Below are 27,963 nucleotides of genomic sequence, written 5' to 3'. Positions count from 1 at the left end.
CAACCTTTGCTCTCTCTTAGAGACTCGTTTTATCTCTGATTTCAACCACCGCTACCTTTCACTGGAACTTTCCTAGGTCCGTTCCTGACCTCTCAGGGTTTGCTTGACTCCGTTCCCAGCTACAGAGAGAACCTAGACCCATGCAGCACCCGCCATGTTCCCCATCCCAACTGTTAGCCTTTGCTCTTGCTACTCACTGGCTTATTCCTAGCCCACTCATGTCCAACGTCCTCTGTTCTTCATTTTTCATTGTTTATCCAACCTGCTAGCCACTCACTCCTCAGGCGTGTTCCTCTTTCTGGGAGGTCAATGCTGTTGCCACTACCGAAATATTTTTTCTGTTTTCAGACTTGTTCTTGCACTTAATAATAAAGCATCGCTCTCGTTCAGTCGAGAGGCACGCTTTGAGGAGGCTGACAGGGTCCCTCCTGCTCCTGCTGCCGAGATGGACCTGAGCACTTTCTGTATGCTATCAGATTGTATCCTGCACTGCACCAGTGAGACGGGGATGGAGAGGACAAAGCACATATCGTAGAGCCGGCAGCTTGTTCAGCTCTGCTTGGCTGTTCAACGGTACTGGGATTCGAACCTAGTCTAACTGGCACCAGAGGTCAAATTCTTACCTTCCATTGTTGCCCCCAGAGTGAGGTTTTATTCATAAAGATGAGTTGAATGAAGTTGGAGTTTGGTCATGAGAGTCAGAGGAAGGAAGGAGTAGGAGCAGCAGAATTTGGGGAGCCATGAAGGCCGACACTGGCCTAAGGAGTGAGGGCGGGAGGAGGAAGGACCAGCTTCAGGGCCTGTTTGGTGGTGCCTTTGCTCAGCTCACTGCACTGTTCTGGAAACGACAAAGACAGACTGGTGGCTCCACCAAGGTGACTCAGGTGGACCGACCGCCTCTTCCAAAAGGAGCCACTCTGCGTGTTTGCTCCTCTCCGAAGGTCGTCTGAGACCCGGCTTCCTCTTCCTAGCTGCTACAAAGCTGGGAGCTGGCGAAATCGCCATATCCATTCCCAGTCTCTCTATGGTGTCGGATGGTAGCTACCTTTCAGCAAACACTCAGACCTCTAGAAAATTCTGAGGCACTTAGCCCCTCTCCTCTCAGTGGTGGTGGTCTGTCCCATTCATAGGTTTTATGATCTGCTAGGGGAGTGGGAAGGGCTTGTCTTCATAGGTGCCAAAAGCAATGGTCAAAAGACATGCCCATGTGTGTGCGCGCTCGTGCGCCTTAGAATGCTGAGTCTGGAGCATGCTAAGCACAAACTGCTGTCAAGCTGCAGGGATAAGTGATCCTTTTATGGCCTCTTTTTCTGTTTTTAAGGCATGCACTCCATGAAGTACTTTTGTTGTATAAGGAGTGGGCATTGTGGGATGGAATTTAGGGGTGTGCTTCCTGAGACCATAATTTGTGAACTGATATCTTGGCTTCCCTTTCTTTGACAAATCATCTTTCTTGTACCTCAGTTTCTTTAAAATAAGCAGGTGGTTCCCTGGGTTGACATTACTTTTGATGTCCTGAGGGGTCTAAGCCTTAGGCGCTGGCCTCTAGGGTGCCTGAAGCAATTGGTGAAGGAGACTGTAAGGTTTTCTTTATCTCTTCCTCGGCATCTGTTTGCTGTCCTGTCTTTCAGCTCCAGGCACTCACTGCCTCTTGTTCCCCCGCCTCTGAGTTCCCTGTGTGTGACACCTCTGTCTACTGGTGTCTTTACAAAGCTCTCCCACTCCCAGGCAGGTGAGTTGAACAGGAGTTGAGGCTAAAGCTAAAGAGACAATGCCCTGAGAGTTACCATTTGTGAAGTCAACCAGCCAGCAGGTGTGGGCGTGGGGAAGAAGCAGGGCCAATTGGTGACGTCTTCTCCAATTTGTTGACTTTGGAAGAATTACCTAGGAGAAGAGCTGGTGGGACTGGGTGCTCTTCCAGCTGTCCTGAGACTTGCTTTTTCCCAGTGGTAACCTGATGACAGATGCTGTAACCATGGAGACTTGAAAAGGGAGGCCACTGTGTCTGTGACACTATGGCCAAAATGCTCATGCTCCCTTTTCCAAATCCCCTTCAGACTCTGAGATAACAACACTGGAATAGTCACACTCAAACAAGGTGGTAGGGATACACAGCACTCACTACCAATGTCAAGTATTTGAATCCGGGTTATCTCATGGTAAGACACCGCTTGCTGTCTGTCACAGGCTTGGGCACCTGGACATGGACACTTCTTTCTAGTTCTTTCCACAAGGTAAACTCCATCTTTGGCACTCCTCATCTGGCAGCACTGTCCTGGGTATCTGAACCCTCAAGGTCTAAGCCGATAGAGCGTGGACAAGCCTCTTCATGTAAGGTTTGGCTTCCCAGTTTGGGTTCACAGCCAACGATCCCTGGAGCTTAGGCCTCTGGCGTCAGACTCCTGGATGTGAAGCTCTGTCTTTTACCAGTTGCTTGACGAGGGCTAAGAATCAACTTCTGTAGGTTTCAGAGTCTTTATCTATACAATGTAAATGATAAAAGTTTATTTTCTGTAGTCTATTAGAGAAGTAAATGAAATAATGTACAGAAAGCCCTTAACACAGTGTTTACTCAATGTCAGGAAATACTGCACAAATAAATATGAATGTCAACAGTAGGCCTGGATCCTCACTCCTCAGGAGGCTGAGACTGATGGATCGAAATTCTACACAGTAAGTTCAAGGTTAACCCAGGTAACATAGTGAGACTGTCTCAAGAAATAAAAGCTAAAAAGGAAGCTGGGTGGTGGTGACCCATGCCTTTAATCTTGGGGAAGTAGAGGCAGGTGGATCTCTGAGTCGGAGGCCAGCCTGGTCTAGGGAGTGCATTAGTTCCAAGACAGACGGAGCTACACAGAGAGACCTGTCTGAAACAAACAAACAAACAAATGGCTAAAAACAAATAAACAAAAATCTGAGGATATGTCAGTTATGGGATTTGTCTAGCACACATATTCATTCCTACGAAGACCAGCTTTTCCTGTATCATCTGCAGACATTATCTCCTCTTCAAATGAGTATAGCTCAACTTTGAGGTCATCGTAATTATTCTAGCAACCGTGAACTCACTGCACGAAAATGCATCCCCGAAGTAGACTCACACCTGCTAAGCAGAATGCGGAGGAGGTAGAGGTAATTCCTTTAGAAGGCTTTTCAAACGCAGTGTGGGTGGTTGCTTTCTCATCAACAGCCTGGATTTGACATAGTTTCTCTCCCGGCAGAAAGGGGATCGTATTAGGTTCCGCTAAGGATTGGAAATGTCTTTTTATTTACTGATCTACCTAGATATAGATTAAAGAGATTTATTTCATTTGTATGTGCAGTGCTGGGGAATCAAACCCAGAACCTTGCACCTGCTAGGATGATGCTCTACCATTGAGCCACACGTTCAGCTCTAACAAGATTGGTCAGGAAGGTTGTTCATGCTGTTACGGTGACTGAGAGTGTTAAGATGTGCAGTATGCAGGCTGCAGACCTGGGAGAGCCACTGGTGTCTGTTCTATCTCAAATGCAACGGAGCACAGAAGCTCCCCCGGAATGTAGCCTCGCACTCTGTTCCATTCTCCATTTGGGTGAGTCCATCCACGTGGAGGAAGGCATCTGATTAACTTGATGTTGATTTCATTCAGAAATGCTCACAGATACATCCAGATGTTTGACGCTCTGTGGCCGGGTTAACGCTACACCACACACACACAGACACACAGACACACAGACACACACACACACACACACACACACACACACACACACACACACACAGTCAGATACACGCACATATACACACAGGATGATACAAACGTCCTTTTGTCTTTCAGATCCACTCAGGAAGGGACACATGGGGTAGGCAGGGATGGACTGGGAGAGTATCAGTAAGCATTCTGGGACTGAGCTATTATTGCTCAAATAATTTTAAGAATGAGGAATTAAAAATGAAAAATAAGCACACACCTCTTTCTTTTTAAAAGTTTCGTATTTATGAGGTCCAATGTGATGAGATGTGTGTGTGTGTGTGTGTGTGTGTGTGTGTTTACAATTGTGTGCAGGTGTGTGGCCTGCTTGTGTTTGGGTACCACATGCATAAGTTCCAGTAGCGGCTCGAAGAGAGCACTGAATCCTCTTGGACTGGAGTTACTGACAATTGTGAGCTGCCGTGTGGGTGCTGAGAATGGGACCCTGGTCCTCTGCAAAAGCAACAAGTGGTCTTGAGAGCCGAACCATCTCTTCAGCCCTAGGGTCTTCTCTTTAATTCTAAAGGTCCTACCTCCAAATACATTCCCCTGGGGATTAGGGCTTCAGAAACTGGGGGCAGATGCCAACAGTTCCATGAATGACAGTCAACATTCTTTTTATTACTCAGTCATGGCCCTGTCAAATCCCATAGAGACGAGATGTCCAAGGGTATCAGCATTATAGAATACAATTGGATGCCATCACAGCTACGAGTATCATCAACTTGATCCCGAAACAGTAAGAGCCGCTCATAACATACTTAATGGCTTATGAAAAAAGACTTGAAAATTTAACTTATTCAGGTACATTCTCTGAGTCCTGGTAGGGCAGGCATGAAGCTGAATACAACACAGGTGTTGCAATTTAATGGGAGTGTCAAAACACATGTACACATAACCTGCAATTCAAAGCATATAAAATATTAAGTAATAAGTAAGTGGAAGAAATAATAGAGTACGCCATAGGAATTTGGAAGAGAAATAAATTGTGGAATTAATAATAACCTTTATTGAGCATTTGCCATGAGTTTGACACAATTTAATTATAGGTCTCCATTTTTATTAATTTAATTTTTTGGTTTTTCAAGACAGGGTTTCTCTCTGTGTAAACCTGGCTGTCCTGGAACTTGCTCTGTAGACCAGGTTAGCCTTGAACTTACAGAGATATGACCTGTCTCTGCTTCCTGAATACTGGAATTAAAGGCGTGCACTACCCTCCCCTTGCTGAGTCTTCATTTTTAAACTATTACATTATAAGACTGCGAACTGCCTGGGTCCTTCCTCTCTGTGGGCACAGCTGCAGGGAAGCCGCTGGCCCAGCATGTCTCTCTCCATAGTGTGTTACAGCCATGGAAGTGGCTTATCCGGAGCAGTTAGAGCGGGCAGTCCCAGTTTGGAGGCTGGGTATCAGTGGGAAGTGTGTTCAATGCTTTCTCACATGCAATAGGCAAATACAGGAATGGTGGCCTACAGAATAGGCCACCACACAGGGTTCTCTCTGCCTGTTCCTTAGAGCAGAGGGGAGGGGTGTCTTATCTGTGTTTGGAAACAGAGACACATCATCTGGCCACAGCAGTCCAAATACATCTTGAAGAACTGATTTCTTCCCGGGGCTTGTGTGGTGGGCAGTTGCCGGAGAAAAGAGGGAGAGAAGAAAGACTTTAGGTTACATCTTTAAGCATGAAGTGGCCCTTGATAGGGAAGTCTGTGTTGAGTTCAAGGCACAGGAACTCCCCAGCCCCCGTGGCCTGTGTGGTGTAGTGAGGAGCTGCGGGGCTGCTTCCCGCCGCCCGGCTCTCAGCTGCCTGGCTAGCTTATAACCCGAAATATTTTTAAATGAACTACATAATCACAATACCTTAATCAAGATCAGAAATACATATACTTATAACAAAATTGACCTTTAAATCACTAAAGCAAAATCCATATCAATGCAAATTATTCATATCTATATCAGTGTTGAGCCAGTTAGTGATGTGGGCAACTATGGAGTAGAGGCTCCTAATAGGGCCAGCTCCTTAACATCCCCCCTCCTCAGATGGAAGAGAGGAAATCTCTTGCTCTTCAATGTCGCCTGTGGCCACAAAGAGGAGGTCCTCGTACAGGGAAGAGGCAATGAGAACCCTGATGTTCTGCAGTACTTGAGGTGACACCCCACGTTTGGGGATTAAGTAGGAAGGGTCTTGTAGGAGTGGGTCAGGAGTAGAGACTTGAGAATGGTGGAGCGGGAGCTACTCTGACCGTATTTAAAACAGCACCGAATTCCTGAACCCTCTTACGGAGTGCTTGCTGTAGACCAGGGGCCCAGTGTATACTTAATTCTCCAGTAACCGGGCAGGCGGTGGTAGAAGCAGAAACTTGGGCTCTGACCCGGGGAGGTCAGATCCTGCCTGCTCTCCTGAGCTGAGGTGACTCTAATAGACCAGTTAGCTGCCTTCCCAGGACGCCAGCCAGTGCTGGCAGCAGGAAGTCTGTGAACATTTGGAGATAAATGAGCATTTTGTTTTGAAGTATTTTTCCACTGCTTTCCAATGCAGATCTCGTGGTGGATGCGGGGTATGTGTGCACACGTGTGTCGCGCTCACAGGACTGCTTTTCCGACTCACTAGGCGCAGGAGCTCAGCCGCCACCGCTCCGGGCGTGGGAAGCAGCGGGGCTGGATCAGCGAGCCACCGGTAGGAGGAGAAGTGCCATTGTGACCTACCCAGATCCCTCCCCTCCGCGGGCACTGTGATGCTGCAGGGCAACTGCTGGCCCAGCATGTCTGTCTCAGGCCCCCTCCCTCGCAGTGTGTCACAACCGCGGAGGCGGCCGTATCTGGAGCAGTTGGGGTGGGCAGGCCCAGCTGGGAGGCGAGCGGGCGAGGAGAGCTGCCACGATGGTGAGACTTCCCGGGCCCCGGCTTGCCAGGGACGCGCGCAGGTGCCCGGGCACAGAGCTCCGGGGCTACAGAGTAGCTGCCGGATGGCTTTGGATCCATAGGGCTCCAAGTCTCTTGTGTGTGTGTGGGTGTTGTGGGTCAGTTTAGGATCAAGGGTCATATACCCAGGGGTGGGAAACATCTAGTTGTCAGGTACCTTTAATTTTGCGAAGAAAGTAGAGAGCGGGGCCGTTCGTCCTTTAAAGGGACCTAAGGGAGATTTGCGCTCGCGAATGAGAGGGGGGCGGACCTGGAGAGCCGGGTGGAGAGGCGAGTGGGAATCTGGGGGACTGCCACTCGTAGACCAGAAAAGAAATGGGATGCTGAGGAATTCTGGGCAGGTGGTCTGGACCTGGGTGTCTGGGGTGTAGATAGTGTCAAGTCTCCAAACCCAATCAAAAGTGACAGACTCCAGGTTGGGGTCATTCTCCACTCTTATCATCAGGCCACCGTCTTGGGTTTGGGGCACTCTCGATTCGAGCTGGGTCCTTTGGACCCAACCAGCTTCTCAGGCGCCTGGCACTGGTGCCGGCTTCTCACCCTTCCCAGCGGTCAAAGTCAGAAAAGAAGTTTTCCTCTCTGGAGACCAGGGGACTTCAGCCATTTAATTTTATTTCCTTTCCTGGCTTTGAGGCAGGGACTCCTCACTGGTGGCTGTCTTCACTAGCGGCTGCTACCTTTTATATCTAGAGAGACCCCCTCCTGGGCTTCATCAGCTTCAGCAACTGCGCCAAAAGCCCCTGGGACGCCCAGCTACCCGGCCCTAATGTTGGCCTCAATCACCTTCCCCCGACGCGTGGAAGCTCTAGTGTTTCTGCAGTGAAGTGGGACAGAACGGTTAGGGTGGCAGGGGTGGGGGTGGGCGGGGAGGAGTGGGGGGAGGCAGGATAAGAGTATCTCGCAGACCAAGGTCAGGTTCTCCGAGGAGCGCACTTGCTCCGGTGTCAGTGACAGGCAGCGGCGCCAGAACCTCCCTTCTTTCCTCCTCACCCCCTCTCCCCTCCCCTCCCCGCCCCCCTCCTTCCCCCTTCTCCTGTTCCGCGACGCCTCCCGCCACCCCTCCTCCTCTCTGGCTGTTCATTTGGGAGAGTATCCAAGACTTGCTGGCGCTGGCTCTTCTGCTAGTCCTACCTCCAAGCCTGCCCATCATTCCTCACTCCCCAGCATGCTCCTGGGAGCACACCTGGGAGCGTGAAGAATTTGGGAACACAGGAGGAGAGAGTGGCCAGAGGAAACCATTCTGCTCAGGTCACTGGTGTGGGATCTTAGCAATGCAGAGTTGAAGTTCAGATTTTGGCACTTGGCTCCGCAGCTAGCTGTGTGCCTTCAGGAAGGTCATCAAACTTCTCTGAACTGGTTTTTCTCATCTACAAAATGAAGAGGGTTTAGTACAAATATTCAGAGCTCTTGCATACATTTTATTATTTTTAAGCTTTTAGTTATAAAGTAATTTAAATGTGCATGTTATATGTACATATATGAAGAGTAAATGAGCTTATTCTGTGTATCACCCAGCTTTGCATATTTGCTATGATTGGTCATTAATTTTTTTACTCAAGACAGGGTTTCTCTGTGTAGCCCCGGCTGTCTTGGAACTTGTTCAGTAGACCAGGCTGGCCTCAAATTCAGGGAACCATTTACCTCTGCCTCCTGAGTGCTAGGATTAACGGCAAGCACTATCACATCCAGAAAAGATCAAAATATTTATTAGTGTGTTTTCATGTGCATGTGTGAGTGTGCTACACACACACACACACAGTGTGTGTCTCTGTGTATTAATGTTTTCCTTTCACCATGGAATTTGGTGATCAAACTCCAGTCATCAGGCTTGCTTAGCGAGTGCTTTTACCTGCTGACCCATCTCTGCGGCCTCAGTTATCAGACTTGCTTTGTTTATTTATTTGGTCACATGCTGTAGAACTGAATTTTGTTGTTGTTGTTGTTGTTATTTTTTGAGACAAGGTTTCTCTGTAGCTTTGGAGTCTGTCCAGGAACTAGCTCTTGTAGCCCAGGCTGGCCTCGAACTCAGAGATCTGCCCACCTCTGCCTCCCGAGTCCTGGGATTAAAGGTGTGCGCCACCACTGTCTGGCTGGTAGGACTGATATTTAACATTTACAGTTCCCAGTGCATAGCTATTGCTTTAAGATTTTCCAAGTGCGTTCACATCTATACTTTAATTTTGATCTGAATGTCTGCAGACTCTGAATAGAGCCTAAAGGATGTTTGGAGAAGAGGGCAAAGACAGCAATCAGCCCTTGAACAGAATATACCTGGGCAACAACAAGACAAGAGAAAAGCAGTGAAGTTTAAGAGGTTTTGAAACCTGCATGGCCAACTGTCTTGAAAAGAGCCCATCATTTTATTGTGAAACCCTGAGCTTCGCGTACAGAGAACATTCCTTATATGCTCAGCCCTGTCTTGATGGGCAACATTTCCCATTCCAGAACCTCACAGTGGATTCTTTCCTGTTTACCGCCTCCCCCGCCCCCTCTTTATTTTTCATTTTGAGAGGGATTGCCATTATGATGCCCAGGCTTTCCTTCAACTTGTGCTGTTCCTGTTCCCTCGGCCTCCTGAGCAGCACGGAGACCCGGATCCTTTTCTTCTCCTCCTTTCTTGCTATGTTGTGGAGGGAGCGGTGGTGGCGGTAGGGTGGTGGGAGTGATGGAATCCTGAGGCCAAGCCTTGTATGCTTGGCAACTGCGCTACCTTGGAGCCACATCCCCAGATCTTGACTCATTCCTGGGAGACTAGAATGATCAGTTTGTAAGCCTTGATCTCAAGAATCCCACTCTTTTTTTTTTTTTTTAAAAGATTTATTTATTTATTATGTATACAGTGTTCTGCCTCCATGTATGCCCACACGCCAGAGGAGGGCGCCAGATCTCATTACAGGTGGTTGTGAGCCACCATGTTGTTGCTGGGAATTGAACTCACGACCTTTGGAAGAGCAGCCGGTGCTCTTAACCACTGAGTCATCTCTCCAGCCCTAAGAATCCCACTCTTTCAAGAATGTCCTCACTTCCTCTAGTGGGTCAGGTTTCAGGCAGCTGGCCTCCGTGTCCCCATTTTCTGTGGGCCTTCTTGGGAGGTAAGCAGAATTAGCTTTGCCATTTCTAATTTTTTTGGTTGGGTAAGAAATATGTAACTGGTTCCCACACATATTTTCAGTGTGGTCATTCTTCAGGTGCTGGGCAGGTGAGCGTTCTTCCTGAGACTTGCTGGCTTTCTTCCCTGGTGCACAGTGCTTCATCCACCAGTGTCTTCTACTGGTCCCACACCAGATACTCGAGTGACGCAGTTGATCAAACCCACTCTCTAAAGCCTTCCTTCTTAGCCATCAGCTCAGCAGGTCGATGGTATTCCCCAGCATCCCATCTGCTGTCTGGGATGCTGACATCCCAGCAAGCCGCCCCTGGGAATGTGACAATGACATTTGGTTTTGGAAAGTAGTATGGAGGTTCCTGGCCAGGTACCCTACGCTGAACCCATGTCCATGGGAGCAGCAGAGTTTTTATAACCAGAGAGAGTTTTTATAAAGGTCACAGGGAGATGGGCACACCTATATGACCTTCGAAATACCTTCATGCCATTTCTTTAGCTTTGAGGGACTCTGCCTGCATTATATGGAAATTGACATCAAATGGTGACAAAGATCCTATATACTTGTGAAAAATTGGCAGTTGGGGGGAGAGCAGTGTGGGGAGAGCAGTGTGTCTGGGTGGAGGGAGTCACTGCCATGTCTGGTATCTCTGTCATCTCTCAGCTGTACCACTGGCTGTGCTGTGCAAAGCAGATGAGCATTGTGACCCAGAGCACTGTGGGGTACAGCCACCTCCCCTTCCTCCACTGTAGGAGGTTTTCCTCCTAGGTACTTGGGTATCTGCTTAGGAGTCATAGTCCTTGGTTAAAGTGACGGGGCGAAGCTGCTGGGTGAGTCTTGCTAGAACTTTTTTAGGTTCTGCTGAGGGAGGGGTGGGGACTTGAATGCTGTCGCCAAGTATTTGCTGTGTGTCCTTGCTGAGGCGGCTCCCAGGTGACCCTGATGACCTTGGTGACTCCCAGGCTCCTAGGATAAAAAGGTTAACTTTGAGGAGAAAATGGCTGGTGACTAGGTCAATGATTGGGAAGAGTGGGAGGATGTGGTATTGTTTGAGGAAGGAAGGGGACCAACTGTTCACTTTTTCTCAGACTACTTGGGGAGCTGACAGTATTGTGGCCTTTGTGGTACGCATTTCCTGTCTCCTGGAAGATCATGAAAAAGCGCAGTAGGCAGTGTGTGCGTCACACTGAACCCTGAGTCCTGTCTCAATGCCAGCTGGGAGCCCATGGGCTTTGCCATCCCAGAGTCTCTTGTGCCAGAATCTTCTTACTGAGCACCCCACCACTTTCTTCTCATCCACACTATTGCTGCCCACACCATCCGAGCCCCTCTCCTTAGCTGCCGTCTCTCTGGCGGATGCTCATTGAGGTCAGCTCTGTTCTGGCTCTTGCTCATTTGCTGTCTTTTCTCTCTTGTCAGTGATCCCAAATCCACTGTAATTGAAGGGTCTGAGCAGAGATAACGCACGCTTTGATGAGTCACGTTTGTTCCTGCTTTAATTATCCCTTTGGAACACTATGGATCTACTTTTCACTTGCCAGCTTTGTGACCTAGGTCTTAAAATACGTGTGATTTTTTTTTTATTCTAGCCTAACAACTAGAAAGAATCTGGTGATAATAGGCTCCCTGAGAGTAACTGCATGGTGACTGTACACAGGTGGCCCAGGGACAATGGCCCTGTCTGAGTCCTTCACATGGCTCCTGATGCTGGTCTGAGTCACTAGCTTTCCTAAAGAAATACTTTACTGTTAGTGGTTTTTTTTTGTTTTTGTTTTTTTTTTTTTTGTGAAACCTTGAACTGACTTTTTCCCCCAGTCCAGGGTCTTAAACACACATGAAATCGCTCTACCATACTGAGCTGTGTCTCTGGCCTCAAAATGATGTTGAAAGATTCAAACCATTCTTCCACTGAGGAGAGCATGTAGCGTTTGTTTCTGAGAGCAACGCAAGAGGAACCACCAATGCTGAAGCAGAAGGAATATATTCGATAGGATCAGCACAAGGAAGGGTTTCTCAAAGTAGGCCCTGAAAGGCTGCAGAGTTCTAGAATATGATTTTCCGTGATGTATGCTCTCCGTGGAGGATGGGCTCTGCCCTTCATGGGCTCATGCTCCATAGAATCTGGCAGTTGTGGGACATGTCCTGGATTCTCCTGTCTCCTGTGTTCACTATTCCTAACATGTCCCCAGGCCTGTCTAAACGCATCAGGCGCCTGTCCATTTTCCTTCTTCAGCAGATGAAGTCAGCAGTGGGGGGTCCCTTGGCTGAACTCCCCTGAGCCGAGTCTATGTGTTCTTCGGCTCTCCCGCTCTTGGTGTTAACGGGTCCTGTAAAGCCACGGAGGGCTCTAATGCTGCTCATCTCTGCTATGTCCAAGCACTGTGCTTGGTGCTGGAGATTCAGTCCCTTGCCCATGGAGTTTAGTCTCTGTATCAGGAAAAGACAGACTCTTGAAGAAGCAACCATCATGAGTGTTGTGCGATAAACACAAAGACAATCATGAGCAAACACAGCAGGGACCCTGCGATGCTCTGTGGTTATCCTGACTTCCTGCCAGTAGGCAGTGACATTTAACTAGAATCCTGAAAAGTGGCATCAGCACACTGCCATTTAGAACCTTCTTGCATACGACAGCCCTCATCATGCTGGGATGAACTTTTGTAGTGGCAGTTGATGTATCAGGCCTATTGAGGGGTTTCGCTTTTCTTGAGAGGGTTGTATACATCTCTTTATCTCCCTTAACTCCTCCCCCCCCCAGTTGTTGAGTTCAGGGGCTCTGGCAGCATACAGCGCCTTCCTTCCCTTACAAGGTACCCAAGAGAACAGAGCTCCACAGGCCCAGATTCAAAATAGAATCAAGAGGGGGAGGGGACAGGAACTCTGACTACCAAGGGGAACCTGAGATAGGAGTTTGGAGCAACATACGACTGAAATGTCCTTGCTAACTCAGCTTACCTTTGCCTGCCCCCATCTTTGGCCACACAGTTTATCCCGAGGAACAGTCTCCAGATAGCAAGAAAGGAGAGACCAGTTTCTGATTGGCTCACAGCATTTGTGTGAGAGCATTTTTTGTTGGGCATTTTGCATGGCTAGCTTGGTATTGATGTCCACTACCAGGCTGGCACTGAGGTAGATGCAGCCACACCCCAAGGCCCTGGAAATTCAGAGTGAGGGTGAGCCGGGGGTGGCAGGGTGCAAAGAACCAGCTCGGGCTGGGTTCTAGGTCAGGCATCATCAGTCTGACCTTTGCCTCCCTGTGCCTCAGTTTGGCCTGCCAGCAACGGAGAAGCAATCATTAGGTGACCCATGGGACCGGCCCACCTACGTGCCGCGTGTTTGGCTCTTACGTTCATCCTCAGCGTGCCAGATTGATGACTTTTACTGGGTGTGAGGATTGACTTCCCAAGGGTGACCCACTCACTTTCCGTGCTCATCTGTGTGGAACTTCAGGCGGAAAGAGGGGTGACTGTGTGACGGTGTAGAGAAGGCTGCTGCCCCCGTGCCAGCTTCTGCCAGGGCAACAGACCCTGCGGTTGAGGACTTGTAAAGTGTAGGGTTTGTTTTGGCTCAGTTTTGGAGGTTTCAGTGCATGCTTGGTTGTCCGTGTTGGTGCTGCGTCTGAGGTGAAATGGCACAAGGTAGAAACAAGTGACAAACTACACACCTGATGGCTCAGGAGAAAAAGAGACAGAGGGAGAAACTGGGGTGACACAGTCCCATGAGGGTGTGCCCCTGATAACTGAGACACATACTGCTGGGCACCACCTCTTAGCTTCCTCCCCTTTTGGAAGGCATTCCAGATGCAAACTATAGTACCCCTACCACGAGCAAAGTGTCCTGTGGAATTCTGAGGATGTTCGTAGACCACAGAGTTCCCAGAAACTTTATTGAAGCTGTAAATTTTACTTGCATCTGAATGCTACCCTCTGCACCCCAAATCTCTTACGTCCCCCTGAACTTCCTGTGTCATGAGCAGATGGTAGCTGAATCTACCTCAGTACCAGCCTGGTCATGGGTATCCAGGCCGAGCTAGCTATGCACAATTCCAAACAGGAAACAGAGACCAAGCCCAGGACCTGGCTTGTGGTAGGCAAGTTCTCCTTATGTAGCTTTGAAAGTTTTGCTTGTTCTCTTAGGGTGCGCCCTTAGTGTCAGCTGAGCAGGTGGCTCTGTGAGATGAGAAGAACCAGGCTAACATGGATGGAGTCTTTATTCTCACTCCTACTTTTCATCCATTTCTTTTACTTTGTTATTAACATCTTGATTTTTACTATAAAAAATATAAACTTCCAGAAGAGTAGATGAGTATAAAGCTGCCCATATATTTATTGCTTAGGTGTAAAAGTTATTATTTAAGGCCATATCTACTTATCTCCTGGTTTATTAATGTGTTTTAGAAGCTGGGAGTGTAGCTCACTTGCCTAACATTTGAAGGCTCTGGGTTTGATCTCGAATTCTGTTAAAAATCAAAAACTAGTACTTTAAATATGATTTTAAATTTTATTGCTAGGTGCTTTAGACGTAATTCTAGACACTGAAAGCATTTTTCATACCATTTTATCATACTTAATAATTAAAATTAACGAGCTTCTCTATTTTGATTTGTTAAAGTTGTAATTCAGATTCTGCATGGTCCATGTAGCCGTTCTGCTTCTAATGTGGTTTTGGTACCTCACAGTTTCTGCCGCCGCTCTTCTTTCTTGTTAATTGGTAGAGAATGCATGGCTTGGTGGTGGATCGCTTGCCTGGTTTTCCAGAGAGAGACGAGGGAGAGAGAGGGAGAGAGAGAGAGAGAGAGAGAGAGAGAGAAAGAGAGAGAGAGAGAGAGAGAGAGAGAGAGAGAGAGAGAGAGAGAGAGAGAGAGGGAGGCAGGCTCTCAGTAGTAGTAGTAGGAGGAAGAGGAGAGAGATTGTCAGGAGGAGGTGGAGAGAGAGTGACTATATCAGGAGAGATATTTATTCATTCAAGTAAGATTGAGGAGGGCATCAAAGAGACCAAAAACCCTGGGTCATGTGTTGGTGGTTGCAGGTCACTCTGCGTTTCTTCCCATGTTTTCTTTTTGTTTTTGTTTCTTTTTCTTCCTGCAATAACCCTTCATTTTCCCTGGGAAGGCCTAGAGTGTTCTGGAAGGAAGTCAGCAGACTGGAAACCATACACCACCCTTCATAAGTGGGGGTGGTTGGCATACAGTGGTGACACAAAGGGACAAACCCAGAAAGCTGAAGTTTGGGGCTACGGATGAGACTGGAATTTAAAGGAGGTGATCCAGGATCAGGTTCCCCGTGGGCCTGCGCTGTGTTCCCACAATGTCAGGTCCTTCCTGAGAAGCCACGGCTTCTTGCTGAATGTGGGCCCTAGCTTTGGGTCAATAATAACATGCTTAGTGTGGAACCGTTGCTCCGTGTAGGGTGTGCTTTCCTTAGTGCTAAAATGGAAGTAGAAGACATTCCCACAACAAAGGAAGCCTGCCTGTGTGCTCTGACTCCCTGCCTGTGCTCCCAGCAGGTGGAGGAGGAGCTAGAGCATGCCATATGATTATAATGGTGAAGCCAATGACAAATGCTTCTTTTCAGATGAGGAGAGTTTAAGTGACTCAGCCAAGGTCACAAGAAACGAATTGAGATGGCTAGCTGTGAGCCTGGGTGTGGGCAAGCCGGAAGTGAAGCCTTTCACTGGGTGTTGGGAAGTACTGCTGGGCTGTAGTCTGCAGCTCTGTGCTCCATATTGGTGGCTTCGAATGCCTGCACACTTTCCTCCCAGTGGCTAGGGCAAGCAGAGTGATGGGGAGAGTGGGGACTCAGTTGCAAAACCAAACCAGGGAGCAACTGGTCCTGAAGTCTCTGGCCCTTGGAGATGGTCAGGGCGTCTGCTCCATTCCTGTGCCACGAGAGGCTTTTGGGTTCTGAACTTTGATGCACACACTCCTTGTTTCCTTAACCAGCTCTGCTCTCCGGAGCTTCTGCTCCTGGCTTGGGCTACCCAGAGCTGGAGAGTGCCACATCAGGTCATGGATAAGAATAGAAACCTACAGACCAAGCACATGCTTCCCTGCTGGGCTCTGCCAGGTATCACAGGACAGAGTTATCCCATGTGGGCCACTGCTTCCCCACAGATGGGCAAGAGGTGGAGGATGAGTCCATTTTCCCAGGAAATCTGCTTGGAGGGGTTCTACACACACACACACACACACACACACAGATACACACACAGATACACACAGACACACACACAGATACACACACACACACACACACACACACACACAACCCTTATTCTTAGGTGATAATGCTAGAATCAGACAACTGAGGTTTTAAATCAGAGCAACTAAGTTAGAGGAGCACTCAAAAGCTGAGGTTTACTTAATACTTGGGCTGACCTAAACAGCAAGGTAGATAGTGAGTGGTGTCTCCAAAAATATTCATTTCTCAACGTTCAGGAAGAGCCTAACTTGGACTTGACGGTAAACAACTCATTTATTGTTTGTACATTTATAGCCATCATACTGTGTCTATGGTGGCTCCCCTGTGACAGTCCCGGGCTCTGTATGCACACCCTGTGTGTGATATCTCAGAAGGTCAGCTCTGTATGCACACCCTGTGTGTGATATCTCAGAAGGTCAGTGCTTAGGAATCAATGTGAACACTGGTGCCATGTATTGTAAGGTTAAGGTTAGTCTGTTGCTATCTTTGACTTGTTTGGAACTATGTTCTGTGCCAGATGTAGTGGTGCCAGGCACCTGGAACCCCAGACACATCCCGGTTGTGGGGTGGTGCGGCTGTAGGCTCGAGCATCCTGATGGTCGAATGTGCGGAAGAGACAGCCTTCAGATGTGGGGCCTCGGGCCATGGCCAGGGACTCGGGTTCTCTGACTTTGATGTGCCCTGTTTGCACAGCGGGAATGCATATCAGTCCACGTGGGTCAAGCTGGAGTTCAGATTGGCAATGCCTGCTGGGAGCTCTTCTGCTTGGAACATGGCATCCAGGCAGATGGGACCTTTGGCACTCAGGCCAGCAAGGTCAATGATGACGACTCCTTCACCACCTTCTTCAGTGAGACTGGCAATGGCAAGCATGTGCCCCGGGCTGTCATGGTCGACCTGGAACCTACGGTAGTAGGTGAGTACTGGCCGAGGGCTCTGCTGCAACGGCAAAGGGCAGGGATTGGGCTTATGAGAGAGAAATGAGTTGAAAGGTGTAAGTGAGCCAACTAGAGCTCCATGTGACTTCCCTCGGGTCCTCGGGGGCTTTGTAATAAGGGTCAAAAGGATCCTGCTAATCTGTGCAGAACAAACTGCTTCTTAAACCTGCTGAGACAAGAACTGGCCACGATTGTTACTGATGGTACAGAGATTAAAAAACACAAAAAGCTCTAGAAATTGTTAGAAACCTCTCACCCAGGTGGTGGTGGTGCATGCCTTTAATTCCAGCACTTGTGTTGCAGGGAGGGCTGCTTGTTTGTTCTGGCAGCCCTGCTAGCTTATACCAGAAATAACCACACCAAAACTGTATTAAAACACTGCTTGGCCATTAGCTCTAACTTCTTATTGGCTAACTCTTACATCTCAGTTTAACCCATCTCTATGAATCTGTGTATTGCCACGTGGTGGTGGCTTACTGGGAAGATTCTAACCAGCGTCTGTCTCAGGTGGAGGATCCATGGCTTCTCTCTCCTGATTCTGCCCTTCTTCCTCCCAGCATTCAGTTCTGTTTTCTCCGCCTACCTAAGTTCCACCCTATCAACTAGGCCAAGGCAGTTTCTTTATTCATTAATCAATGAAAGCAACACACAAACAGAAAAAACTCCTACACCATACTTGGGTGGCAGAGACAGGCGGATCTCAGTGAGTTCAAGGCCAGGCTGGTCTAGAGAGTGAGTTCCAGGACAGTCAGGGCTACACAAAATAACCGTCTCAAAAAGCCTCTCCAATGGTCCATTTCCTAAAGTGTAGGTTTCTGACCATCGCTGTAGTCTGGCCTCAGGGTAATGTCTAACCTTGCAGCACTTCACAGTCGAGGGGGGAGGGTGGCCACATTCGCAGGAAGAGCTGCTGCGTTTGCAGAACCCTGTACCTTCTGAGTTAGAACCATACAGATTGGAGTCTGGCTTTCTCAGGACAGGGTTTCCGAGGATCTAGATCCAGGTGGAGGGAAGGAGAGAAGGGGAGGAAAAGGCTTTGGTGTTTGACAAATGGGGTCTGCTCCTCTCTAGCTCGACTCTGGGGCCTGGGCTTGGTTAGTGTGCCCTTGTCCCTGTGGAACTCTCAGTCATTGTTCTAGGGTAGACCGGGCCACTCCAGCCGAGTCTCATACTCAGATGAGTGGAATAGCACATGCCTCCTGGAAACGGGGATCTTAGGGACCTGTCTCTTGACAGATGAGGTGCGGGCAGGAACCTACCGCCAGCTCTTCCATCCCGAGCAGCTGATCACGGGGAAGGAGGATGCGGCTAACAATTATGCCCGTGGGCACTATACGGTGGGCAAGGAGAGTATTGACCTGGTGCTGGACCGCATCCGTAAACTGGTAAGCACAACTGGGCAGGGCAGAGCCCATCTGGTCAGACTTGGACTCAAGGGTGTTAGAGGCGTGCATCAACCGGCTGTAGGTATAGCTACTAGAAGTCTTGGGGGAGGTTCATTGGTTTGTTGGTTGGTTGGTGCTGGGGTTCAGCCAGGGCCTCATCATGTCAGGCACACGCTGTTCTGCTGGCTGTACCACTAGGCCTCTGGTCATGTTTCAGAAGGAACATTCACAGGGATGTACACCTCCCCCTGCCTGGGTATACAGGCCAACCCTGTAGACAGAGTTAGAGTTAGAAATATAGGTTAGTAAAGCATTGGCTTGGAAGAACTGAGAGAGAGATTTGTTTACACATTAGAGTAGTTATGTGTACAAAATAAACTCTAATTACACACCTACATTTGCTTTCTAATAAACAAGAGAGGTATTTTCTTTGTATTAAATGCAGGAGTTTTGGGCTGGGGTGGTTGGTGTCTTAAGTTGGCTCACACTAGTAAAGAGTGCTAGAGTCTGCGGAGTTAAGATTTGAATCAGGCTGGCGTGACTACTAAGCTGCGTTGTGGGTTACATCACTTTGTCTTTATAAGCTCTCATTTCCATGGGATGGAAAAAAATGACAGACTTGTGGTGCCCAGAAGTTCAGAAACACTGGATCAAATGATCATAGCTCACATCCTCTGTGAGTCTGTAAATTCTCTTAGTTCTGCCAGGAGTCAACATGGAGTGCTTACTATAGTTCTGCCAGGAGTCAACATGGAGTGCTTACTTTAGTTCTGCCAGGAGTCAACATGGAGTGCTTACTGTAGTTCTGCCAGGAATCAATATGGAGTGCTTACTACAGTTCTGCCATCTCATTAACCATCACTAAATCTTACAAGATGAGGCTGTAGCCGTGGGAGAGGAGGCCTTTGGAAAAGTTAATGACTGGCTGAAGTGTTTACAAGTTGGGGATTCAGGGACGTATTGCTCATTTTGGTGTGGCCATTCCACAGTGCACACAAAAGCCACAGCAGCATAGTGGGCCCTATAAGTACACACAGTTATGATTTTTTTTTTTAAATCTCAAAATTTCAAAATCTTAAAAGAAAAAAAAAATCCATAGCTCCTTTTACATTTCTCAGACCGGCAGGCACTCTGAGCCCTTTCCACATTTGAGTGTGCCCGTCAGCCATGCCCATAGAAGCGTATGTCAAGAACAAGGGTAGTTGGCAAGATTTGAGCTCTCAGAAGGCAAGACCCACCACAAAGGCAACTCTGAGACTTTCTACTCCTGATTCGGCCAGCTCCAAGTCAGAGCCTTATGCACGCATGTGTAGTTTGTCAGTCTAGAGGTTAACCACTCCTCCCAAGACCCAAACAACATCTTTTGTGTCTTATTCCTTATAGGCTATTATGATTATTATTCCTTATAGGCTATTATGATTATTATTCCTTATAGGCTATTATGATTATTATTCCTTATAGGCTATTATGGTTTTACTGACATGAAAATATTGAGGATGGCATATGCAGACAAAGGGGGTTTGTCTGGATTTGTCTCCACGTGGGGTCTCAGGACTCTTCTGATTTCTCCTTGTTTCTGGCTCTCCCCAGACGGATGCCTGCTCTGGCTTGCAGGGCTTTCTCATCTTCCACAGCTTCGGAGGTGGCACAGGCTCTGGCTTCACTTCTCTTTTGATGGAACGCCTTTCCCTTGACTATGGCAAGAAATCCAAGCTAGAATTTGCCATCTACCCGGCACCACAGGTCTCTACTGCAGTGGTAGAGCCCTATAACTCCATCCTGACGACCCACACCACCCTGGAGCACTCAGACTGTGCTTTCATGGTGGACAATGAAGCCATCTATGACATCTGCCGCCGGAACCTGGACATCGAGCGCCCCACCTATACCAACCTCAACCGCCTCATCAGCCAAATTGTGTCCTCAATCACTGCCTCTCTCCGCTTCGATGGAGCCCTCAATGTGGACCTCACAGAGTTCCAAACCAACCTAGTACCCTATCCCAGAATCCACTTCCCGCTGGTCACTTATGCACCCATCATTTCCGCGGAGAAAGCCTACCATGAGCAGCTGTCTGTGGCAGAGATAACTAGTTCCTGCTTTGAGCCCAACAGCCAGATGGTGAAGTGTGACCCGCGCCATGGCAAATACATGGCCTGCTGTATGCTCTACCGTGGGGATGTGGTACCCAAGGACGTGAATGTTGCCATTGCTGCCATCAAGACCAAGAGAACCATCCAGTTTGTTGACTGGTGTCCCACAGGTTTCAAGGTGAGAACTGATGACTTGGGGTGGGGGACAACTGGGGAGGCAGAGGGGTTACTCGAGAGAATGAACCTTGGGAACTTCTGGTCTTTATAATAATACTGGGAGATGACTTGGCCCGATGCAACATTAACCTCAGTCAACTTTGACTGAGACGTTCAGCCCTTGAAGGCCGGTCTGCTTAAGCCATTTTAGCAAGCGCATGTCTCTTCTGCTATTTCAGGTTAAGCACCTTTGACTTTTTCCTTTTTTAAACTGAGGGACCCGAATCACAATGCCTTGAGGACTTGCAATTCATTTCAATTTGCCGAAAAGAAAGCTCAATGGGTGTTTTACCCTTCTAGGTACATTTTGATTTTAGAGTTAACTAAATGGTTCAGATTGCTAGAGAGGCACAGTTCTTTCTTCTAACAGAAGATGCGCTTCCCCAATATATGTTAAGAGTTAACTATTCACCCTGTAAGCCTTACTCAGCTTAGAGTAACACCTGACTCCTGTTTGTCATGAAGTCTCACTTTCTCCCCTCCTGTTAGTGTTGTTCCTGCAGGCCAAGGGCACACAGTCTTCCTGCTCACCGCTCCACTCCTTGTGACACGCGCCATCTTTCCTTCCTGGGCACAGCCTATGTTTGTGTGTCATTCTGGCCAAAGTAGTCAAGATTATCCAAAAACTGGGGTTCTGTGTTTTAGTTGAAACAAGAACATAAGCTAATAAGGGAGTTAATGGGAAGAAGGAAAAATGAAAGAATCATGGAGATAGTGGGGTGACAAACACAGAGGGGATGCCACTCCCTCTATTTTAAGCTTGTTCTGAGGTCCTGTATGGAACTATGAGTAAGATGGTGGTAGCATTGGTAGCTGCTTTTCAGAAAACTACATGCTGGCAGAATGGATATTGCTAAGCCTCACCTGCTGTCATTCTCCCCGGGGTATTAGTCCCCAGTTTGACTAGGGTCTACAATGTCATTATTGAAAAGGGGAGAGAGGCCTATGCTGGCCAGAGCCACAGCAGCAAGAGGCAAGATGTGGTAAAATATATATCTATTTCACATCTGTGCCACCTGCTTGTTTAGTGGCCATGTGCCTTGCAGCTAGCACTATCTGAAGATGTGTGTTCCTAAGCAACGAATCTAAGAGGTTGGTAATGTAAGCACAACAGCCTTAGATCTGGGCACTGACATGGTACTTTGCCATCTTGATTCCTTCCTAGTTTCCTATATTCTCGGTCTGCCTTGGTTTGAGGCCTTTGTGGGGTGATTTCTAGGGTAGAAGCCCCACTGGGAAACTCCCCCTTCCCAGTGCACTAGCAGATCTCGGGAGGTTGGCTTGCCTGTGTGTGACTTTTGACTTCTGTGCTTGCTGTTTCTGCCTTTCTTCTAAGAGAACTGTTTACTAGAGATCTGGCCTTGTGAGCAGTAACACTGTCCCCAAGGACCTTTTCAATTTATTTCTCTGGATTCTCCCTGGAACCTCTTAAAAAGCCCTTCACTTCGACAGAGAAGCTTCCCTAAATTTATTGCAAAAAAAAAATTAAAAAAGGAAGCATCAGATAAACATCTAGAAAACAATAAACTTTATGATAATAATGTCAATTTTAGAAATTGATTTGCCTTTAACAGGGAAGGTATTTCCCGCCCCTTGCTCCTGAGATAAACACTTGAGACCCCTCTTTCATGCAATGATTTCACTTAACTACATTCATCAACTTATTTCCTCCTTTTAACAGTCTGACCGCTTCTTTTCCAGCCCCTGTGATCCTCCTGCCTCAGACTCCACAGTATTGAAGTTACCATGTGCCACCATGCCTTTCCCTTTCGTTTTTATTTCCTCTCCAGCACACACCCTTTTGCTCTGCCCATGTTCCCAACTTCCTTGTTCCTTCTCCTGCTCCATCATGCTGTTCCACCCCACACCCATGTCTAGATCTTGCCAACAAAGCTTATTACCAACAGATTGCCCAACACTGTCCTTGACCAACTTGTGTGTCATTCTGCTACCCGTCTTCTTTCTTTGTTCCCCAGGTGGGCATCAACTACCAGCCCCCCACTGTTGTGCCAGGAGGAGACCTGGCTAAAGTCCAGCGAGCCGTGTGCATGCTGAGCAACACCACAGCAATCGCAGAGGCCTGGGCCCGCCTGGACCATAAGTTTGATCTCATGTACGCCAAGCGGGCCTTCGTACATTGGTATGTTGGAGAGGGAATGGAGGAAGGAGAGTTTTCCGAGGCCAGGGAGGACCTGGCTGCGCTGGAGAAGGATTATGAAGAAGTGGGGACTGATTCATTTGAAGAAGAAAATGAGGGGGAGGAATTTTAAATATACACCTGCCCCATGACTGTGTCTCGTTGTTTGTGTTGCTCCACTCTAACCATGGTGGGTTCATCTCCTAGCACTGTTGACAGACAGACAGACAGACAGACAGACAGACAGAGCAGCAACAGTTGTGCCTGCTCACTCCCCTTTTCTCTTCTTAGTCTGCTGTGCTCACAGTTGGCATGGGAAAAGGAAACCACAGAAAGAGAAAGTGAGAGACTGGCCTGCCAGCACCAGCCCAGTTCCTGTCCTAAATAGATTAGGGCTCTTGACTCCAGCACATGGGTACCAAGCACACAGGGAACCCCCTCCCTCCCCTGGAATGATAATAGCTTCATTCCTAAAGAATGAAGTTAAGGTGAACATGTCACACACACACACAGGGTGGGTGGGGTAAAGAGGTACATCAGGAATCTTCATTCTAGGTGGGCTAGGCTGCTCACCCCTAAGACAGGGCCTGCTGGTGGAGGAATGGGGAAACACCAGGAAACTCCCATGGAGAGATGGCTCAGTGGTTAAGAGCACTGACTGCTCTTCCAGAGGTCCTGGGTTCAATTCCCAGCAACCACATGGTAGCTCACAGCCATCTATAATGAGACCTGGAGCCCCCTTCTGGCATCTGGGCACACATGCAAGGGATGCTGTACACATAATCAAAAAATAAAAAATAAATCTTAAAAGAAAAGAAAAAGAAAAAAGAAAGAGTAGTGATCTTCAGTCCCCTGCATGTGCTGGGAACTGGAACCGAATCCAGGATCCAGGAGGCCCGCAGGAAAACAAAAAGCAGGTGGGCCACAGGCCCGCAAGAAGGGGGACATGCCTTACAAACAAGGTGATTGGCTGGGCTTCCCCTTCACTCCCACTCTCGGAAGATGTCGTGGAGAGAGCAAACAGGAACTTATGAAATGAATCTGTGGTACAGCTCTGAGTTCATGTGGATTGGTCATGATCCCCCTGGGGGGGGGGGAAGTTTCCCAAGACCCTCATTAGGTGTTGTTAGCCCACTGAGAGTCCTGGTCCTGTATGTATGTTTGTATGTATGTGTGTGTGTGTGTTTTAATACTTACATTATGAAATATAATGTATATATCAGCACAGTGAAAGATTAACAGTCACCATCAATGAAATACAACAACAACAACAAAACTCCATAATAAAAATAATTCAAAGACTTGGGGTGTAGTTCTGTGGTGAGCAGGTCCTTAGCCTGTGTGAAACCCTGGGTGCATTTTCTCCCACTGTACTCAGACAGACAGACAGACACAGAGCAGAAGATGTGCCTGCTTGTTCCCCTTTTCTTATCTGAGGATGCTGTACTTTCTCTTCTATGGGAAAAGGAAACCACAGGAACAGAAAGTGAAATCGTGGTACCTACAGTCTGTCCTCGGCCCTAGGCTCTATCCCCAGAGCTAGAGAATATAAATGTGACAGCTTCCTGAAGACATGTTTAAATAATGAGGTCACTTTAGATGGCGTTTCGAGATTTCAGACAGCAGTGACAGTATCTGGAGTTGTCATTGTGTCATTGTGGGGCCCAGAGAGAGAGAGAGCAAGTGTGCGTCTGACGGCAAGAGAGGCGCTCGCTAGGAGGGTGGGAAGATGGGCAGTGCTGGTCTGTCCATCCTCAGCATCATGGATGCTTACACGTCTCTCAAGTGAAACACAAGCACTTGAAGGCTTGAAGAAGGCTTCACTGTCCTGAGCTCCAGTCCCAACAATCTCATGATGAAGTTTTGGGTCATTCTGGAGGGGACACCGAGGTATGCAGAGGCAACTGCTTGAGACAGCAAGATTCCAACACCTGGCCTCTCTCCACTGTTTCTGACTCTCGTGCTTCTGGGTTCCTCATGAAATAGCACACAGCAGAAACAAGTCTGCCTTTTGCCAAGGAGAGGATGGGGGCGCAGTGCCTCCCTGCAGCCAGCACTCAGGATTTCAGGCGATCGGAAGGCTGTTGCTGTTCAGTTACCTGTAAGACTTCCAGGGTCAAGCCCCTTGTGCTATGGGTCCTTGTGTATCAAATGCATAGCTCTTCAAGTGTATTCCCCGAAACTTTCTAGTCTATTGCTTGGGGGCCCTAAGAGAAGCAGAATGTCCCTGTCCAAGAAAAGGAAGGCTAGGCAAGGTGTGTTACAACCTGCTTTCTGGCCCTTCTGTGCGGGAGATCATGGTGCTAGAAAAGCTTAGGAAGTGGAGGAGTGTTGTTTCAGAACTGGAGACTAGTGTCCCCATGTGAGGGTGGCTAGGGAAACAAGTACCTGCCATTCCCAGGGCAGGTAGCTCCTAGCCTGTCACATCAGCTTGAGGTTTCTTAGGAAGGTGAAGTACGGAGCTGGAGAGATGGCTCAGTGGTTAAAAACACTTCCTGCTCTTCCAGAGAACCTGCTTTTGGTTCCCAGTACCCACATCCAACAGCTCACAGTCTGTAACTTCATTCCCAGAATATATGACATGCTCTTTTGGCACCTGTACGCATGATATGAGCACACACACAACACACATATGTATTTGGAATTTATTAGAATGGCTTACAGGCTGTTACCCAGCGAATCCAACAATGACTGTCTACCAGTAGAAGGTCCAAGAATGCAGTAGCTGTTTGGTCACAAGGCTAGATGTCTCAGCTGGTCTTCAGTATACACCAGAATCCTGAAGAAGTAGGCTTAATGCCAGGGAAGAAATGGTCTTGCCAGAGAGAGCGAGAGCAAACAGACAAAGAGAACAAGCTTTCTTCTTCCATGTCTTTTACATAGGCTGCCAACAGAAGGTATGACCCAGATTAAAGGTAGATCTTCCTACATCAAAAGACCCAGATTAAAAGTGGGTCTTTCCATATAGCAAAGAAAACCAGCCTACAATTCACAGTCCCAGAGAACCTAGACAACAAAAAGAACCCTAAGAGCAACATATATGGATCTAATCTACATGGGAAGTAGAAAAAGACATGATCTCATGAGTAAATTGGGAGCATGGGGACCATGGGAGAAAGTAGAAGGGGAGTGGGGAGTAAGGGAGGAGAGCGGAGAAAAATATATTGCTCAATAAAAACAATAAAAACAATTTAAAAATTACTCTATCACTTCAGACAAGTTAAAAAATGTGGGTCTACCCACTTCAAATGATTTAATTAAGAAAAAAAACCTCACAACTGTACCCAGCCTTGTGGGTTTTAGTTAATTACAGACCTAGTCAAGTTGACAAAAAGAATGGGCGTTAGGTTCTCACAGTCTGGCTTGCCTCTCATGCAATCTAACAGGATTGCCATCTCTCTCCTGTCCTGTCCTCTCCCCTCTTCCCTCCTTTCTCCCTCTCTCCCTCCTTCCCGCTTCTCTCTGTGTTGCGAGACCTAACTTTCCACACTAAGAAACAACATACAACAAACTTCCCAAGCACAGTAGCGCAAGTCCAGGATGGTAGGCACCTAGACCTTCTACATTCAGGGATTTGGCTCACACTGAAAGTATTGACTAGAACAATTGAATAAGGAAAAACCAGAGAATAATCTCTATAGATAGTATAACAGAACAACCAATAGAGTACTATGTAATCAATGGGAATCAAGAAGGGCTGTGGAATTTGTGTATATTATTGTTTATGGATTCCTGTTTGATGCTTTGTGTCTATATGTCTTTAGTATTAAATTCATTCTCCATATTGGAAATTTATGTCTTCTCTGTTTCTTTGTTAGTCATGCCTGTTGGAGATTTGTTTTTTTTTTAAGAATAGACTTCCTGTTTTATAATTTTTCACTGTTGTGTGTTTTTCCAATTTCATTTACCTATGCTCATACTTTTAATATTTACTCATTCATTGCTATAAATCTCTAGCTAGCTTAGACCTCACTGTATAGACCAGGCTGGCCTTGAAGTTGTGGTGATCCTCCTGCCTCTGCCTCTTGCATGCTGGGTTTAATGGCATGCACCACCATGCCTGGCTTAATTTCTGTTGGTGGAATATTAAATGATTAAGACTTAGTTTTTCCCCTAATATGAACACTTAGTGCTGTACAGTTATTCACAGCAATAACTGTGCTCTGTAAGCTCTGGTGTGCTGGATCTCATGAGTTTCATCTTAGGAAACATTACGTGCACTTGCACAGAACATGTGTTGTTAAATAAGGTGTTCTGTAAGAATCAGACTGGGGTTGGAGAGGTAGATGGCTCAGAGGTGAAGAGCAGTCACTGCTCCAGAGGTCCTGAGTTCAATTCCCAGCAACCACATGGTGGCTCACAACCATCTGTAATGAGATCTGGTGCCGTCTTCTGGTGTGCATGTAGAAGACTGTATACATAATGAATAGATCTTTAAAAAATCAGTTAGATTCCATTGGCACTGAGTTGTTCTGTTGTTCTTGCTGATTTTCTGTCTAGCTGTTGATCACTTGATTTCTCCTAGTGGAAAATTTTTGCCTCACGTATTTGGAATCTAAACGTCTGTTCTGTTGGTAAGGGTAAGGTCCTTTTCTTTTTCTTTCTTTCTTTCTTCCTTTCTTTCTTTCTTGCTTTCTTGCTTTCTTGCTTTCTTGCTTTCTTGCTTTCTTGCTTTCTTGCTTGCTTGCTTGCTTGCTTGCTTGCTTGCTTTCCTTTTCAATTTTCGCCGCTCTGAAACCTATTCTTTATGGTATTACATGTAGCCCGTGATCCTCGTTTGTGTTTGATGTTTGCATGGTAAATCATTTCCCCCACCTGTGGGGAGAGATGAACTCCTTAGCGGATGTGTGCTGTTGATGGTGAGCATGGCCCTGTCAAGGATGCCAAAACCTCAGACCCATGGGAACAGTGAGGCCTTCCCCAGGTTTGAGTACAGATGTTGGCAGTGTGTGCACAGAGTACGACCACAGCTTCCTGTACAGACCAGGGCTTCCTCTCCCAGGTTGGGGTACCTGCAACCGGAGACTGCTCCCCTACAGAAATCCTCTCCCAGGAATAGCTCACCTGCCCCCTCCGTCCTGCTGTGTAGAAGACCATCTGAGTTTCCGGCTGCTGCATCTCCATTGGAGTGCACTGCTCTCTGGACCCCAGTTTTTCTGCACACGTGTCTGTTATTTCTTCATTTCCCGTTACCTCAACTAGGTCAAATCCAAAACTGTGCAGGTCTTGGCACCCACCT

General features: G+C 47.6%; 1 protein-coding gene across 1 annotated transcript; it reads left to right on the top strand.

Moving 5' to 3' along the window:
• Positions 1-6,468: 6,468 nt before the first annotated feature.
• Positions 6,469-22,876, top strand: Tuba8 (tubulin alpha 8). The gene is made up of 5 exons (XM_038318547.2): positions 6,469-6,612; positions 16,649-16,871; positions 18,130-18,278; positions 19,869-20,549; positions 22,564-22,876. Exons 1-5 carry the CDS (start codon positions 6,610-6,612, stop codon positions 22,855-22,857), a joined length of 1,350 nt encoding a protein of 449 aa, XP_038174475.1. The 5' UTR covers positions 6,469-6,609; the 3' UTR covers positions 22,858-22,876.
• The last annotated feature ends 5,087 nt before the right edge of the window (positions 22,877-27,963 follow it).

Source organism: Arvicola amphibius, chromosome 2 (genome assembly GCF_903992535.2).
Source record: "Arvicola amphibius chromosome 2, mArvAmp1.2, whole genome shotgun sequence".
In the NCBI taxonomy this organism is placed as follows: domain Eukaryota; kingdom Metazoa; phylum Chordata; class Mammalia; order Rodentia; family Cricetidae; genus Arvicola; species Arvicola amphibius.
The sequence above is the reverse complement of the archived record's forward strand: the minus strand, read 5'-3'. Positions and strand labels throughout refer to the sequence as shown.